The following is a 17413-nucleotide window of genomic DNA, read 5'->3' as shown; positions in this document are numbered from 1 at the left end:
ATACTACATTCAGTTTCAATTATTTACGGCATACAAATTGTGCTTTTAAAGATTCTTTGCATCATGTCTGGTGCTTTGAATGCTGATGAGGCAGAAATATAGAGGCACTTATTTTGGTGATTTAAATGCGCCAAAAAGTCCACCAGCAAAAGACTCGGGCAATCACTGGCAGTTGACAAATTTGTTTGTTGCCCAACAGCAGTTCCTATTTGTAGAATACAAATGAATGTGGCATGTGCTGTAAAGCACTTTGGTAGACTGTGGTCAGTAGACTAGAAAAGTGCTATATAAATGCAGTTTGAAATTATATTTGGGTGCTTTGAAGTGACTTCTCATATAATTTATGCGAAAACATAAAGTGAATCAAATATAGTGAGATGGATGTAATACCTTTCTGCTTTTCTACACGCATGCCTGTATGTCCAACTGACCCATGCAAAAGAAAATGAAACACTTTGAAGATGATCTCTTCAAAAGCAGGGAGAGTTAACTCATGTCAATTAGATCAAAAGCTTCCAATCACACACACACGCGTACACACACACGCACACACACACACACACACACACTGCAACAGGGTGTTAACTCTCTGTGCATTGAGGATGAGATCTTAGTCAGTGTGATTGACTGGAGCTGGTCGCCTGATTGCAAGATGTCATGATTAAAACTGTGTGTGTGTGCGTGTGTGACAGTTTGAGAACAGTTGATTGATGTGTGAAGATGAAAGGATTACAGGTCTTGTTATTATTCTTCCCTTCTGTTCACATCACTCCCAACACACACATCATACGCACATATGCGTACACACACACACACACACACACACACACACACACACACACACACACACACACACACACAAACACAAACACACACACAAACACACACACAAACACACACACAAACACACACACACACACACACACACACACAAACACACACACACACACACCTCGGCAACCACTGCAGTGGAATGACATATGCACAGCTGTAGCATTAAAACACATTTTACTGCACGAAGAATAGCAGGAGACTCTATCCTAGAACACTTCTGGGATTTTGTTACATGGTTAAAAACAACAAAGTAAACCAATATGGTGCAGAATTGATGCGAATGCTGATGTCAAGTGTGTATGGTGGAAGTTTGATGCAGCAGTGCATGGCATTTGTTTGTGTTTTTTTTATTTATGCACCTGGAACAGTGGAATTAAGGGTTGATTTCAAGTGAATGATAGTATAATAGGATGCTGTGAATACCCACTGAAGCTTATCAAATTATGAACCAAATATATGTCCTACTGCTGAGTAAGGTTTAATTTTTTTAACTGAATACGAAACTGCAATAGTATGTTACATCTCATGGAGAGGAACACGCTGTATGAGGCAGAAGTCACATAAAATTAAAGTGAATTCAGAAAAGAGACAGAAGCATTACTGTCACAACCAGTGGACAGCTAGAACAAATCATCTTCAAGAAGAAATGTCTGAATTTAAATATTGTTTCTAAGCAAAATCGTAATATTTTGTTGCCCTCTACGAGGTAAGGCCTACGGAAGTTCATGTACAACACTACTGTGTGCATATTAGGCCTCCAAGGCCGAAGAGAACATTTGGAATACTCAGCCAAATGACAGCCAAATTAGCATGAGATTAGTAATTCTGCAGGTGTCCATTTCATTGTTTTCCTTTGAAAAACTGAAATGTGTCCAAGGAAACAACATGCTAAAGTATTTCAAATGTACACTATGAAATTGTTTTTCTCCATGTAAAGATGTGTCCTTCCTGTGTATGTTTAGGAAGACTCTCATAGTACATTTCCTACTTACTATAGAAAGCACTCAGAATATTTCTGTTTGTCTGTTGCTTTGACAAAGTGTTAAAAAGCATGTGGGTTGACCTGAAAGCATGCATTTCTCTGTATGAAAGTTTATAAAGCGAGAGAGTGAATATCAAAACGCTGATGTGTTTCTGCAGTATGTTCGCATGTATATGTATGTGACTAGAGGTCTGCATGAGTAAATCACTTACAGTATGAACTGAAATGAAAACAACCTCTCCGCCCCTTCCCTCCCTCCTCTCCGTGACTGCTTTCTCTTGTGTAATCGCAGGAAAACAGAGGAATGGTGAGGGATGGAAGGAGACTTAGCGGGAGAGAAAACAGAGAAAAGTAATTAAAACAGAGAGCTGGAGAAAGAGAAGTGTGCTGGCCTGTGACCGGTAGATGCAGCCGCATTGAACCAAACACCGTGGTGGGATTAACAGGGGTCTAATGCTCTGAGGGTGCTGGGAAATGGCTTGGCCTTGTGTGTTTGCGTATATATGTGTGAGGATGCGTGTGTGCATATGTGTCCTTTGGGCAAGCGGTAAGTGTGTGTGGATGTGAGCACTTGTTTGTGCATTTAAGGACGGAGGAACAGAAAAGTAGAGAGAATGTGGAAAGGATTGGGCTTTTCCATGATCTGAAGATGAGAATCAGGTGGAGTGATACAGACTGCATACTGCAGAGGACCTGATTTTGAAGGCTAAAGCTCATTCTGTCTGTCACAGAGTGTGTGTGTGTGTTCACTTTGTCTCGCTCCCAAAATCTTTGCTCCACACTCTGTTTCAACAGGATTTAAAAGATCCACTTCACCAAACAATAAAGCTTTATCAATCAATTGGTAGTTGGCTCACTGTGCAAAATGACAAGATACACTGAGTGAGACACTGACCCTTCTTACAAAGAGAAGAATTAATAATGAATTGAATGATGAATTAATTACAGTGAACAAATGACACAAAGCAAAACAAAGGAAGGCTTCAGACAGAGTTAGGGAGACTAATGCCTAGATCCTCTATCAAAACTACTACACATTTTCTACCAGGCTTGTTGTGAGCTTTAGACGATAATCTCTGTTTCCCAACACAGATAACACAAACCTTTGATGTAAATGACTTCATATTTCTACTGAGGCAAAGCACCATTTCAATTTTCATATGCGTGCTAATTCCACACTTTCTACTTTACAGCAAAGAAGCAAAGGCTTATGGTTGAAACAACAAGCACCTCTGATAAGGCTGCATAACCCTCAAAATTTGTCAGGCTATATCAAAAATAGAAAAGTTTAGCTTACATCTCGATCCAGATCTGCATGAAATCACACACGCAATCATCAGATACACGTTTCATTTTGTCAAATTCAAGTAACTTCTGTTGTTCATGACAAAAGGCATGCTAAATGCTATTACTAATACTATCAAAACCTATTAAACGAGTAATGTTGGTATGCTAACATGCTTTACCATGTTAGCATGCTAACATTAGCATATTAGCGTGGCATATAAACAAAAACAAAATAATAAACAAAAAGTACAGCTGAGGCTGTTGGGAATGTCATTAGCTTTGCAGGTATTTAATCATATAGCCTCAATCATAAAAACGTTGAGACTGTAAAATACAAATAAAACAGAACTGAAACAACTGAAAATAGTAAAAATAAAAAGCATTTATTGTTTTACCTCATCAACGTCATTGATTTTTAGAAATATTTGTTTATTCTGAAGTTGAGGACAACAACACATTTCAAGTAAGTTGAGGGACAGGTTGATTGGTAACAGGTGATAGTATCATGACTGGGTATGAAAGGGGCATCCTGGAAAGGCTCAGTCGTTCACAAGCAAGGATGGAGCGAGGTTCACCACTTTGTGAACACATGATTGTAGAAAACAGGGGCAGGGAACCTCCGGCCTCTGGGCTGTATACAGCCCATGAGACCGTTTGATCCAGGCCCCAAATACAAAAAAAGCAAATATTTTAGTTATCTTTTTTCAGTGATAAAGAAAATAACATAAAATAGTAGGCTAGTACGTTTTTCCTGAATGCAACACTCACGCAGCGCTGATAACCCATCAATGTATTGTGGCGCCTGTGACCAAAATGTAAAGCAGAAGAAGAAGCACAGTGTCACATTTTCCAGGAGAAATGGACAAATTATCTTTTTTGTCGCTGAAGTAAAAGGCAAACCGCTGTGTCTAAGTTAGTTTGTGAAGATGAGCTCGCAGTGATAAAAAGGCTAATCTCAAGCATCATTACAGCTACGAACATCCTAAACTGAATGAATTGTGAGGACAAATGCGCTTGGATAAATCCAATGCTCTTTTTCAGTTCTGAACAAGACCACATTCTGACACAGACAGTGTTCTGCAGGAAAGTTTTGTGGTGAGCGAGCTAACAGCTGAGAAGACAATGTAAATCGTTCCAAAGTGTCAGTTTGTCTGGAATAATTCATAGAGATGAAGGAAAACCTGACGTGGAAACTGACTGACAAGCAGGTGCCTGTGTGGTTTGACTTTCATGGTGGACATTGCTAAGAACCTCTCAGAGCTGAACCTCAAGCTTCAGCAGCTTCTCAGCTCTCTGCTTTCAAATGTAAAATCATCTGAAGTGAAATTCAAGTTGTGGCAAGTGCAGCTGGAAAGAGGAAACGCAGTACGTACATGTTCCCACTCTCCAAGAACAAAAACCTGCGAAGACATCTACAACTGCTGGTGGTATTTGCACAGAGGTTTCAGGACAAAAGTAAACAAACGGAGCTGAACATATTTACAACACTGTTAAACATTTAACAACGAGCTGATGTGTCTGACAACCTACAACATGAAATCACTGAGCTGTTAACAATCTACTACTGTGAGCAGCTCTTTTCAAAACCTACTCTTGCAAAGACTCAGCTCTGTTCAAAACTGACTGACACAAACCTGGAAAACCAGCTGCGAGTAGCATCATCCCCACCATCATCATCATCACTATCTGACATCAGACCCCTCACTAAAGAAAAGCAGTTCCAGCCAAGGCAGATGTTAGCGTAATATATGTGTTCAATAATTTAATATGGCCAGGGGTGGTGCAAAGAGGGTTTGCTAGCACCCCCAAGTGAACCCCCTCATTGCAGATGCATAGTAAGCTTCTCAGGTGCTCCTGAATCACCAAGAGTTTGAAACTCTATTAGAAATTCAAAATGATCTTCATGTTTCACCAGAAAATTGTCTTGATTCCTCCTCTCACCTGAACAATAACCTCACCACTCGTCACCCCTCCTACTGGTTTTTGGGTAAGGTCGGTTATTTGCACTGTTTTGCTCCTGCTCAGTCTCTCTCTACTGTCACATACATCCTGTCTCTGCTAAACCCTTCAATCTCTCTGTTTCTCTCTTCCTCCTTACCCCCGCCCCTTCCTTTCTCCTCCTCCCCTCTCTGAGATAACACAGACTACTGTCCAGCTTGTGCCTCGACCTGATGAATTTCAAATAGGCCCCTTCAACAAAAACCCAGAGCCGCGGTCTCCCCTCTCTGCTCTCTCAGAATAATAACTAGTCTTGCAGCAATGCTAACAACCCTGCGCCCCTGAGCCCATCAAAGCTTTGTGGATCCATTTGTTGCATTAAGGAAATGAACAGAGAGGCGGTGCATGCGTCACCACTCTCTGCTCACTAGGTAAATACCTTTGGTTGTACTTAATGGGAGAACACAGTTGGCCTTTTGGTGAACATATTGGACTTTTTTCACATATGCCACACACACACGTGTCTAACGTGGTCCGTATTGTTTTGAAGGTCCTTAGTTAATGGCCAAATAAATTTTAAAAGTTACAAAGTTTTACTTTAGGTTAGGAAGTGGTCATTTAATCAGTGTTAGTGGATTCAAACCTGGGTCCTTCTTGCTGTGAGAAGACAGTGCAAACCACCCCTCAATTCTAATTCATAATAAAAACTAAAAAGAGCGGAGTGAGGTGAGTCAGTCGTGGCCGCCGTGACTGAACTGGACCCTTTAACAGATAGGAAGAAGCAAACAAGTCCAAAAAGTATTATTACCTTACTGATCCAGGTCGCAAACGAAGGTCCTTCAGTTGTCAAGAACAAATCTGAAATGGGGAAGACAGAGAGACAGAAAGGAGGGTGGAAGTCATTATCTGACACTTTGGTTCATCGAGCAATTCTACACGATCAAACACGGAGCGGGGAAACTGGAACTGTGGTCCAGCTGTGAACCTTTGTACCTTTACGAATAAAAAACATATCAATATAAGTCAGTAATTGCTTGGGTGGCTAATGTTGGCTCATTTACACAGGAGAAGTAATCTTGAATACAAAATAAACTTGAGGTTAATAAGAGCTTATGTTTCTTTACTCCTGCTGGCAAAATATCATTTTGGTAAAAGATACAAAAACAAACGTAGTAATTCAATGAATATTTTTTCTTCTTCATTGTGATCACTGAAAGAAAACTGGGTCTCAGTATCTGGCCGACTGCAACTGACACAACCTGACAACTACCATTCCAATACTGAGACCTGTCAACACCATGTATAATGTGCAGGGCTACTTGCAATTATCAGGACTAAAGAAACACTATCATGTTCACACTCATATAGCATACACGTAAAGGAAAAAGGGAAAATGTGTGTGTTCAATATGTTAGAGATTGGTTAGAGATAAATAGGATCGACTTCGATATCTTCTGACCATTCTCTTTAACTCTGGCACGGACAGGCGGCGAGTGTTCAATACAGAGTATAGGTGGAATTATTAAAGAGATGAAGACGAATTGGCTTTTTAAAGCAGTAGCAGAAAAAACAGGTGAAGGGAAGGAAAAGGGATTGTAAGGGGACCTCCCTCTGAAAGCAACAGGATTTCACTCAGCATTCTGGAGGCTTCACCCCCTGGTAATGCCTGTAGCTCACTCTATTGGAATCCTATAACCTGCGCTTGTACTCATATTCCTTGCTCTTGAAGCTTAGGCTGCAGGCTGTACTTCTGATGCGGTTTCTGTGTGCTTCCCTGCGAGAGGACGTTGACTTTCATGGCTGCATCCTCTGGACTGCGGTTCTGCCCCAGTAATTGGACATGAAATAAATATTGGCATTGATCTGCCTTAGGGGCCTGCTATACTCCACGTGTTGCCGTGCTCTGCATGGGAAAATAGAGCTGATTATGGAAAAGGGGATGAATGAAGAAAAGAGGGTACTGTGTAAGCCTGCATCATCTATATGCCGTGCATGATATACGCAAGTATCATGTACTGCAGTGGTCACCAAATATTGCAGCACGACTCCTCACTGTGAAAAAAATGGATTTAGTACACTAGATTAAAAAGGATTTCACGGAATCACTATCTTTCATTGGCTATATGATATAGACTACTACCAAATGCTGATTACATTGTACATAAATGAGGGGTTTAATTGCCAGCTTCTAAGATAATGCTAATATTATATATAAATTATTATGTGCCCAAATCTGTAATTGAAGGCTCTGTGCTCCGGTGATAGCTATTTTTATAAACCCAACTACAGCTGTTGGGAAATTTAAATGACAGCTGTAATTGTCTTTGTTACTATAACCCCCAACATCCAACCAAACATCAACTGACACCCCTCCACACACACACATGCACAGACATACATGCATGCACGCACACAGAGCCACATCAAATGATATTCAAGACTCAAATGCACCGTTAAACCATTTTTAAACTGGTAAAACAACTTTTAATATGTAAAACTTGGGGGTTTGCAGACATGTTGCCCACACAGACTGAAAACATTTTACAAATGCAAAGAAGATGACAAATGCATGCATAGATTATGCATATGTGCACACACTCTGTAATTTGCAATTTGTGTATGTGCTTGCCCGTGTGTGTTTGTTCTCGCACCGGGTGGTGTGCTGATGAGCTTGGTTAATCAGCCAATCAGACCTCTTAGACAGAATCCAGCCGTGATTGGCTGATTAGGTGCGATGGCGGTGTGTCAGTGAGAGTAGTATGGGGTAGACGGAGGAGCAAAGCGGTGCACGAAGGGATCCTCATCTTGTAAACACTTAACATTCTGGCTCTGGGGGCACTTCTTCTCCTCGCTCCTCATCCCACTACTTGCCTCTTTTTCGACACCCAAGTTTTACACCCTCCAAACGCTTTTCTCTCCACTAATTTGTCTTCTTGTCTGTTACTAAATGCCAGTCCAACTTGAAACGGTCCTGCAGTTCCCTTTGCTGGTTTGATTCTCGCCACCGTCAGGCAGTGTTTTCAGGGCACAAACTGAAGAAAGTGGAGGGTGACAGCGGACTTCAAGCTGTTGTCTCCTTGACCACTGCACCACACATGACCCTGCTCTCTGATCTGTCCTGAGAGGAAATGCACTTTTAGGTGTGTCAACGGGAACATACACTGATAGAGAAGCAGTTCCCTTTGGTAAACTAAAAGGTCATTTTAATGCGATCCTTCTGACAGGATCCTCTTCAGTGCATCGTCGTTCTCCACCCTCCCCTCCCTTACACCGCGGTCCTTGCCAGAAAGCATTCTACACAGTCTCATAAAGAGCTGCTAGCTAGCAATATAAACCTAACTGCTGCCACCATCACTCACTTTAACACAATTTTACTGTTCCAGGGACTTTTACTGGGCCACCGAGGGCCTTTTAGAGACTCATTCAAGTTAAAAGAGATATTATAAAGAGGAACAGAATAAAACACAGCAGAGAGGACTCAAACAGAACAGAAACAGAGTGCATCCTAAGTGATGTTCTTTGCGTAATTAAGTACTTCATTTGTATGGTTGTTTTCTTTCGGTTTAATTTCTGCTACTCAGTTTTGAATCACTTCTGTTGTCTGTTGATGGTTTTTTCAGTCATCCAGAAAATCCTCATAGAGAAACATTTACAAACATTCAACTATTTTTTGGCTTTTCTTAATAATATGGGAGGAAGTGGGCAGAATGTTCAAACATACTGTACGCCTTCTCAAACGTTATACTACACCACTGAATTAGTCCAAAAGTAACCAGCATGTTAGAGTGAACTGATTGAAAACTGCTGAATATCTTGTCAGTTTTCAGGTTGTTTATTCTGCTATTGCAGGTGGTTGGGGAGTGAATTAAAGGGGAACTCCACTGCTTTTTACACACTAAAGTCTGCATACAGGTCTTGGAGAGAACTTACCGTGAACGTGATGAATGTTCTTTAAAGCTTTTTGTGGCTCCAGTGGGGGCTGCACAAAGTCTGATAAATTGCCTCAAGTGATGTCACTACAAGTCACTGCAAGTCTGAAATATCGGGGTGTGTGGAGTTAGCTATTAGCATAACAAACCTGAATCTTTAACCTGTCTGCAGATATGGGAAATGTAGGAGTCTGGATTTGAAAAGGAAGAAAATGTGTGGGAAAACAACATCTTTTAAAAAAAAAGTCTGACAACGTTACAGGGGTGCAATGCTAAACAAGTGGAAGACTCTTTTATGACTCAGCCCACCACTGGAGGTAAGCTCACATTGCCTTAGAACACAACATCTAGGTGAGTATCATCTAAGTAACTTCAGCCTCATGAAGAAACGGTACTTGCTGATTTCCAAGCCCATTTTATGACCACTTCAATTTATTGAGGAGGTGCTCCAACTGCACGCCATTCCCAGATTAGACAGTTCTCATACTGAAACAAAGGGATTAGTCCTTTCCTTCACTCTGCAACAAGACAATACTTCAGAGTGGACACTTGCAGGACTTTTGTTGAAGAGGTGATTGTGAGGTCACACCGGTGATATCAAACAGGCTGCGGCTGTCCCGGCATCACGATGTGCTACCAGTAATCCTGTTAGACCCGTATGATTGGAAGCGACCAACACGACCATCAGAGCCTGTTAAAGCCACGGCTCAGTAGAAAAGACAAGCAGGGACGCTTCTGTAGTGTTGTGACCAGTCAGTAGGGCTTAAAACATAAACCTTATAGCCATGATAATCCCTTCCAAAATATCTGATGTGGTTTCATTTGCATGATTTTAGCAACCATGCTGCCATTAATATAAATACAGAAAAAAAATCCAAAAATCCTCAAATCTTACAGTGGTTACAAATATATGCACTTGTTTCTCAATTTCAGCCTTACAGTGAATCAGGTTTGAATTTCAAATGAATAATATTGAATACTTGAAGGTGTGATTTTGGACTACTGCCTAAGTCATATCAGAAAACCTGTCAACACAACGTCCTCATACAAATTGACTGTATAAGGTAGACTTTTACTCAGTTCTTTGTTCTGTGCATTACTCTGTTAAGATTCAGTATCTTTTGATGTTTGCGTTTTGATAAGTCGTCTACGTTTGAGGAAATTATTAGTCATCAAATTCTATCCCAAAGAAACATATTACTTTACTATTTAAGATTATCATTTAAAAATAAAGTGTCTGAGCCTGGAAATACTCCATTGCTCTTAATCCCCGAGCTTGTTCTTCTTTGTGCAGCATGCTGTGTCACATATTGAGTTTTATTTATCACCTTTAGGTTAACAACAAGCACGCTACAGACATCACAACCTGAACAATTCAACGACATCACCGATCTGGCACTCTGCACTATTAGCGCATACACACATTCAAATCATAAGCTAATAGAGCTGTCAGACTCCACCACTCAGGGAAGATGCATACATAATTGAGGTATATAAATGTGTTTGTGCGTGGGAGGTTGGGGTTGCGTAACAGCAACAGGGATTCAGAGCTCTAAGTGGTATGTCATGTTGCCAGATAATTAAAGACATGGTAACTGTAAGGGCGAGAGCAGCAGCTACAATAAGCATCAAAAAACACAAGGCAAAGGGAGGCAGAGAAAGACAGAACTGATATCAGATGCTAAGGCCATCCAGTTTTCAAGGTGCATCTGAAAAACACAGGCTTACAACAACAAATCACTACAAAGCAAAAGAATACTAATCCTTTAATTGCCAGACAGGCAATCTATAATCACTTGATTATTTCCTCTGCGTTCCTCCGCTCTCACACACTCTCTGACTGAAACAGACTTTTCTGTTTTGTTAAATTGTGTCTTCCTGACAAATGACACTTGAAAAAGCAGCATTACACCCACATGAACAAGTGCATGATGAGCAGGCTGCATAAACACACGCACACCCGCCCCCACACTGCACGGCTGATTTTGACACATTATTTAAAATATCTGAGTGTGCATCTGCGTGTGAATTTCTTTGTCACCGGGTTGTGATCCAGCCAATCATCTTCAATCAGCCAGTCCTTTTGCAGTAACAGAATAATTGCAAGTGTGTCTGTTGCTAATAACAGAGTATTAAGAGTAACAACTGCCACGGTTCAAGTATATGAAAACAAACAGCACAACAAGGTGAACTGCAGCAGAGACCAGCAGGCTGCAGAACTGGGGAGGTGCTGTAGCTCTCCTTGCTGTTTCTGTTGGGACAAAACATCAGCATGCTGCACAAAGGTTTGATTGGCTCTATGCTGTTTCTATCAGGACACAGATGAGCTTAATATGAACTGGTAAGGGCAGGTGTTTATCGTTTGTTGGACACATGTTGGCATCAAAACATGCAATGTGCCTCATGTCGATTAAAACATCTGTAACCACGTGAGAGATAGTAAGCTGGTACATTTTAGGTTGAGACTAGACGACAAAAAAGCTTTTTTTTCTCTGTGAGTCATTCTTCATTTGTACACTCTACAGATCTGCAGCCTGTTGCACTGGCTTGACATAACTTTGTCCACACTGACTGCTGCATTGTAACAAGCTGGTTTGCATTACAAACTGTCAGAGAAAGTGCAGCATTCATGTAATAAGGGACGAAAAGACACTAGTGACTGGTGATGGAAGGGAAGAGACCTAAAACAGTGTTTTCTGTGTTTTTTTGTTTGTTTTTTTTTTAAATAAGAGGATGTAATGTACACTTTGTTGTGTGAACATATACATACCAGCTATCCTTATTAGCAATTCATAGATCATTTATCAATATATATTGCTGTTTTTTACTGGGATGAAAATGTCTGCATCAAATGTAAGTATGGCCTAAAACCATAGTAATAACAACATCGACAAATGTCTCTGGAAAACCTACAAGTGATTCCACCAAAGTCAACACCTTCATGGTTACATGTTTAGATAACAACCAACCAATTGGTACCATCTAGTGCAAGCAATGGTAACTGTATGGTACCAAACTAAGCATGCGTATCATCGTAAATGATGATCACAATGTACTCTCGATGAACCACAAGTATGAGAGCAACTTTTCGTCCCACTTGATCATAGGTGAAAAGGAACAACTATCACCTGCTCGGGGTACGTTTTAAGTTCAATTTCGACTCTAAGTTGTAACTAACCTGTAGGGTGCAACCTCTTTTTAAATAATCATCACAATCCCAAGTCCTGCTCTACATTTAAACTATTAGCACCCTATAGAAGAAATCTTTTCAGCCGCACAGGAGTAAATAAAAATGTTTTTCCTCTTTGTACTGAAGTCTTTTAATGTAAAACAACGTATCCGAACAGAACACTTTAGATATTTCTCACAGCCTATTTCAATGGACTGTTAGGTGATATCATGACACAATAGAGGGGAAAGAATGAAATAAAGTGGAGGTGAAACTTTAAGAATGCTCTCCATCAGACTCAAGTCATTTCAACAAGTCATCTCACCTTGTGAGATTGGAGTCAATTCGATGTTCTCTGTATCCATTCAGGAAGAAAATTAAAATTCCTGTTGAGCCTTTTTTTTTTTTTTTAGTTCTTTATCACAAAACGTTCTGCAAGTACATGGTGTCTGCTTGGGATTTTGAAACTGTAATATACACTCTAACAAATGATGTGCTGGCTCAACGCAAAAATATTGAGTTAACAATTTCCATGGATATTTTTAAGTTATTTCAACTTAGTATTAAGTACATGCCACACGACTTTTCTAGTTAGGCCAACTCAGTTACTTAAGTTCAATCAACATGATTTGCCTATTCCTCTACAAGCTTATTTAAGTTAAACCAACTTAATTTTAATTGTGTTAAAATTACTCCTTTTAGTTAATCTATCTTATTTATTTTCTTTTCATTCTACTCAGAAATGTCCATAGAAATTGTTACCTCATTTTTTTTTATGTTGAGCCAGCAAACTATTGTATAGTTTAGAGTTTAAACTCTAAACATGGCTGCCCCATGTTTTAAATGAGCAATAGCACTCCCAGTAAAGACAAGGGAGAGATTCTCCACCATGGCCATGTCTAAGTCTATAATGCGTTAGCAGATCTGTCTTTCTTGGTGATTCAAATTTGCACATTTTACAGGACCACTTCATTTTTGAAAACTAGCAGTTCTGTTCAAATAAGGTCAATCAGAAGGCTATGATGGCTACAACTTGCAAATTAATAACAATAAATTTGCCTTAACTTTTTTTTCAAGATGGAAAACAAAAGAAAATTCCCACAAACTACTGCAATGAAATGGGCAGGGAGAAATACACATGTGCTGTTAACAACTGGTACAACTAAGACGTCATTATTCTCGTCATCAATGTGGATTTTAGTAGGCACTATTGATGCTTCAATGGCTGACTAAGTTAAAACAAACCGAATGTGTGCAGTAACCTACAACAGCCTAGCCATGAGGCTATTGCTATTCAAACACTACAAGTTTTAAATAAATTTGAAAGAAACAAAGTTAACCAGTGCCAATCAACATTTGCAACCTAAACAAATCTTAGCAAACACTGAGGTTAGACCGAATTACTACAGCTAAGTTACTGCTAGCTTACACAGTAGCACTGCTGACCAAGAAAAAGCACCTGTTGTGTAAAACTATTTCTTATACTGACTACTAAGCTGTTGTTACTAATATGAGTCAATTTTTACTCACCAAACCACAAAGTTAGCAGATGTGTGCTGTGCTCACTCGTGTCTTCCACTTCAATCTGGCAATGCCGCATTGTCTGTTTGCGCTCAGCCTTGTAGGCTACTCAGCTAATTAAGTCACAGGGACATGGAATTTTAAGTTGCGCCAACTGAATACACCTATATTTTGAGTTGAGGCAGAAATATCTGTTGAAAATCCATGTATTATTGAGTTAATTTTTTTTGTATTTATTTTCAGTTAAACAAACTTATTAAATTAAGTTATCAACTCATTAAAATGAATAAACATAACAAACTTATTTTTTCATACAGAAAAAGCTGTTGATTTTGAGCTGTACCTACTAACTTGATGAATCATTTCTTAGAGTGTATGCTGGACAATAGATCATTCTCTCAAATATAGACTGGCACTTCCTAAAACAAGTGAAGTAAAGTGAATTAATTCAAGTTGATACCAAGGTTTCGACTGCTTTTGCAGAAGAGAAGACAAGAGAAGAGAAGCAGAGCGTGAGGAGATGAGCGGTCCTTGAGTTATTCATAGCCTCTCCATCAGATTTGTTAAGGGGATTGGAAGCAATTTAAAGGCCTCCACTGACTGTTTGACTCAAGCAGCATTATGTCTCTCTATTCCATTATGTTGAGCCGCAGTGTGGGGATAAAGACCAGGCTTCCTATTAGCCTCTGTATAAACAGATAGGGTGATGCTAGGCAGGCGCTAAGTCTCGGCAGAGAAGGAGAACTCTGACATTGAGGAGAATAGACAGCAGCAGGCGGGGGCCTATACTATCGCCTTGCCTTGTCTCACTATCACCTTCCCTCTATCCCTTTCTCTCTGCACACACAGACACCCCCTTATCTGCCATAGTCTGTGGCCCAGGACAGTAGCTCTGCTGCTGTGTATCAAGGGTGTTACGATTCTGGTGAATGGTGAACTGAGAACAGGGGCAGGTTTGTGACTTAAAACAAATGGCTGAGCACATGAAAGGCACAAAGTAAACAAATGGGCAGCCATGCCACCAAAACACACAGTGGAACTTGCCAGATAGACTGATGGCAGGTATTTACATCAGTAGGGTTTGTTACCACAGAGGAAAAACACAGGCCTTCAGAAATCAGCAGAAATCCTTCACTGAGAATTGTTTCAGTTTCTCAAGAGTCAAAAAACATGAACATGCTTAAAATGTGATGTACATTTCTTTCTGCTGTCAATGCATGAAAAGGATATTGTTACTAAAATTGGTGTTTTTTTTTTTATTTGAGTGTTCCTCCACAGTGTTCATGTTAGTCTCCTCCATATAGAAGCACATATTAAAACGATAATGCAGCAAACCCAAACTGGCTTAAAGAGCTGAACAGGGAGGAAGGGAGTGAAGGGAAGAGAGAAAGTTGGTGTGCAGAGTTGTAGCTAATTACTCTGTTCACACTAGTCCCCTGTTACTTTCATGCCTGCCGTTACAATATAGACATGTGCAAGTACACACACACACACGCACACTGACACGCACCAATGTACTAATCCACCCACACTATCCTTGTGTCCTTTGCCTTCAGCACTGTAGCGACCGTGAGCCTCATCCATGAAAATGAGCAGTCATTTTATTCTGCCAGCCTGTGCTTGCAAGCTTCCAATTAGCAGCTTATTAAAAGCTCTGCTGTGCTTTTATGGAGCTGTCAGAGCTCGGTTAGACCTCAGTACTGACTAACAAGAACAGTCAGGTCACAGAGTCATTCAAGGCCTGTATAGTATATACATATATATATGGTATATCCAAAGTCTTTATAAAAGGTATGTGCTGGATGGTTCTGGAGTGGCTGCAAGGCAGCATAAGAGTGAAGACAGTCTAAGGAGGACATGACCGCTAGTGGAGAAAGCCACGATTATTGATTCCACCGTGCTGGATGGTGCCCGGGTCTATATACTGGAATCGGATGACTGCGTGACTCCTTTCATAACTGGCCTCGTCTCTCTTCCCTGCTTCTCTGTCATCCTTCCCTTCACCTGCTTTCTAGCACTGTGTCATACAGAGGTAAGGGCAGTCAAGTGACACCTCGAGTGAGCATACCTGAGGATTCAACATCTAATCAAGACAGACAAAAGCAGAATTGGGGTCAAAGAGGCATACATTAAAGAGGCACTCAGTAAACATGATCTCGCCCCTCCGAGACAGTCAGCAACAAGTACGCCTCTGTACATTTTTCTTGTTTTAACTGTTTTTGTAGTTCTGTGTCATTCTGTGTAATTTGCAGGAACACAGCTGTGAGCCGAATTGCTCCCCTGGTTTCCCGCAGATTTTGAAAATCCAATCAGCAATGTTTCTGATATCATACAGTATAGTATATAGGTGAACAAACTAACGATGCACCCCCCACTGTCTATTCATTTTGAAAACGCTGAACATGATTACATTCATTACTTAGATTGAGGATAAAAAAACTGATGAGGGGGACTCAACACAATACCAGAAAACAAGTCATGTTTCACTTTAAAACTTCCTCTTACTCCTTTGATACTTCTTTTCCCCGAAGCTTTCTTCCTCACAGCCTTCCTTCACACTTCAATATCCAGCCCCTGTCCGTACTTTCTGTAGTCTAGAGGGGCTATCTGAGGCAAACAACGACAGTAACAGCAGCAGCATTACACCCCTCTCCTTGTACCTGTAAAAGGCCTTGCAGCAGAAGAAGCCGTGGATTAACCAGACTGCAGTGCAGAGTGGATCTGACAGCCAGCACCACTGCTGCTGCATTAGTGTCTGATATGCTGTATGTGTTTTTACATAAGCACTGTCACCACACTCATCATCACCATGCTCCAGGACTTTAGGGCATCTGTGCACGTGTTGGTGGGGCAACAGAAAGGGAAATTTTGCGACAAAAAGTGAGTACAATAGAAGAGAATGAGGGCAAAGCAGGGAAGAGGCACGAAAGAACCAACAGAAAGGAAGAAAAACAGACAGAGGTATAGAGGGACAGTGCGATAAAGTGATAGAAAGAGAGACAGACAGACAGACAGAGCTGATCCTCCATTTTCTTCATGTCTCTAATGTCCCTGAGCAGGTTATTTGTTAGACTGTTACTCAGCAAACAAGCTGTGACTCCTATCCCCCGTTGGCTGTCAAAGGGATACACAAACACACATAAACACGCGCACACGTGCAGACGCAGTTGTGTGTTCCATCCCCTCGGGGGTTACTGGGGAGATGGGCTCAAGGAAGGCCGCCATGCTGACTGATCTCACTACCCTATTTGTGGAGGTTGGGGGGGTGTCCACTTTGTGTGTGTTTGAGTTGTTGTGCGTGTGTGTGTGATGGAGGCTGACAGTAATGAGGCAGAATGAGAAGGATGAAAGCACAAAGTGTGTGCCCCTGCACTCTCTTGTTTTTGTGTGTCTTGTGTATATTTGTCCATAAGCCATCCTGCAGCCCATCAGTCAAGCCCTCCGTATTCGTCTGTTTGCATCAATTTGTTGCCTCTGTCTTTAACCCCGGACTGATCCATGCCTCAGTTGGACATAGGGAGGGCCTTTGGCATTCTAAGGGAAATGTCACAGCTGTCACCAGTGAAACAGATACTTTGCCTCCAACAGACACTGGGAGGGGATCCTTACTCTCAGCAAGGAGGGAGTAGAGAGATGCAAGACGATAAGGTTAGTAGAAAAATATGCAGACCTTCAAGTCCAGTCTATTGATAGCTGGTTCAATGTTCGGAAAAGGAAAAATATATTCACTGAGTCTTCTCTTCTCTTCAACCA

At 40.9% G+C, this 17413-nt stretch overlaps 1 protein-coding gene across 1 annotated transcript in view; it reads right to left on the bottom strand.

Annotated features, from left to right (window-relative positions):
• Positions 1-17413, bottom strand: part of itfg1 (integrin alpha FG-GAP repeat containing 1) — a 155686-nt gene that overhangs the window by 115404 nt on the left and 22869 nt on the right. The window contains exon 7 of the mRNA XM_041941921.1: positions 5850-5899. Within this exon, the coding sequence (XP_041797855.1) occupies positions 5850-5899 (50 nt within the window). The remainder of the gene's footprint in view (positions 1-5849; positions 5900-17413) is intronic.

This window comes from Chelmon rostratus, chromosome 1 (assembly GCF_017976325.1).
Source record: "Chelmon rostratus isolate fCheRos1 chromosome 1, fCheRos1.pri, whole genome shotgun sequence".
NCBI classification, from domain to species: domain Eukaryota; kingdom Metazoa; phylum Chordata; class Actinopteri; order Chaetodontiformes; family Chaetodontidae; genus Chelmon; species Chelmon rostratus.
The sequence above is the reverse complement of the archived record's forward strand: the minus strand, read 5'-3'. Positions and strand labels throughout refer to the sequence as shown.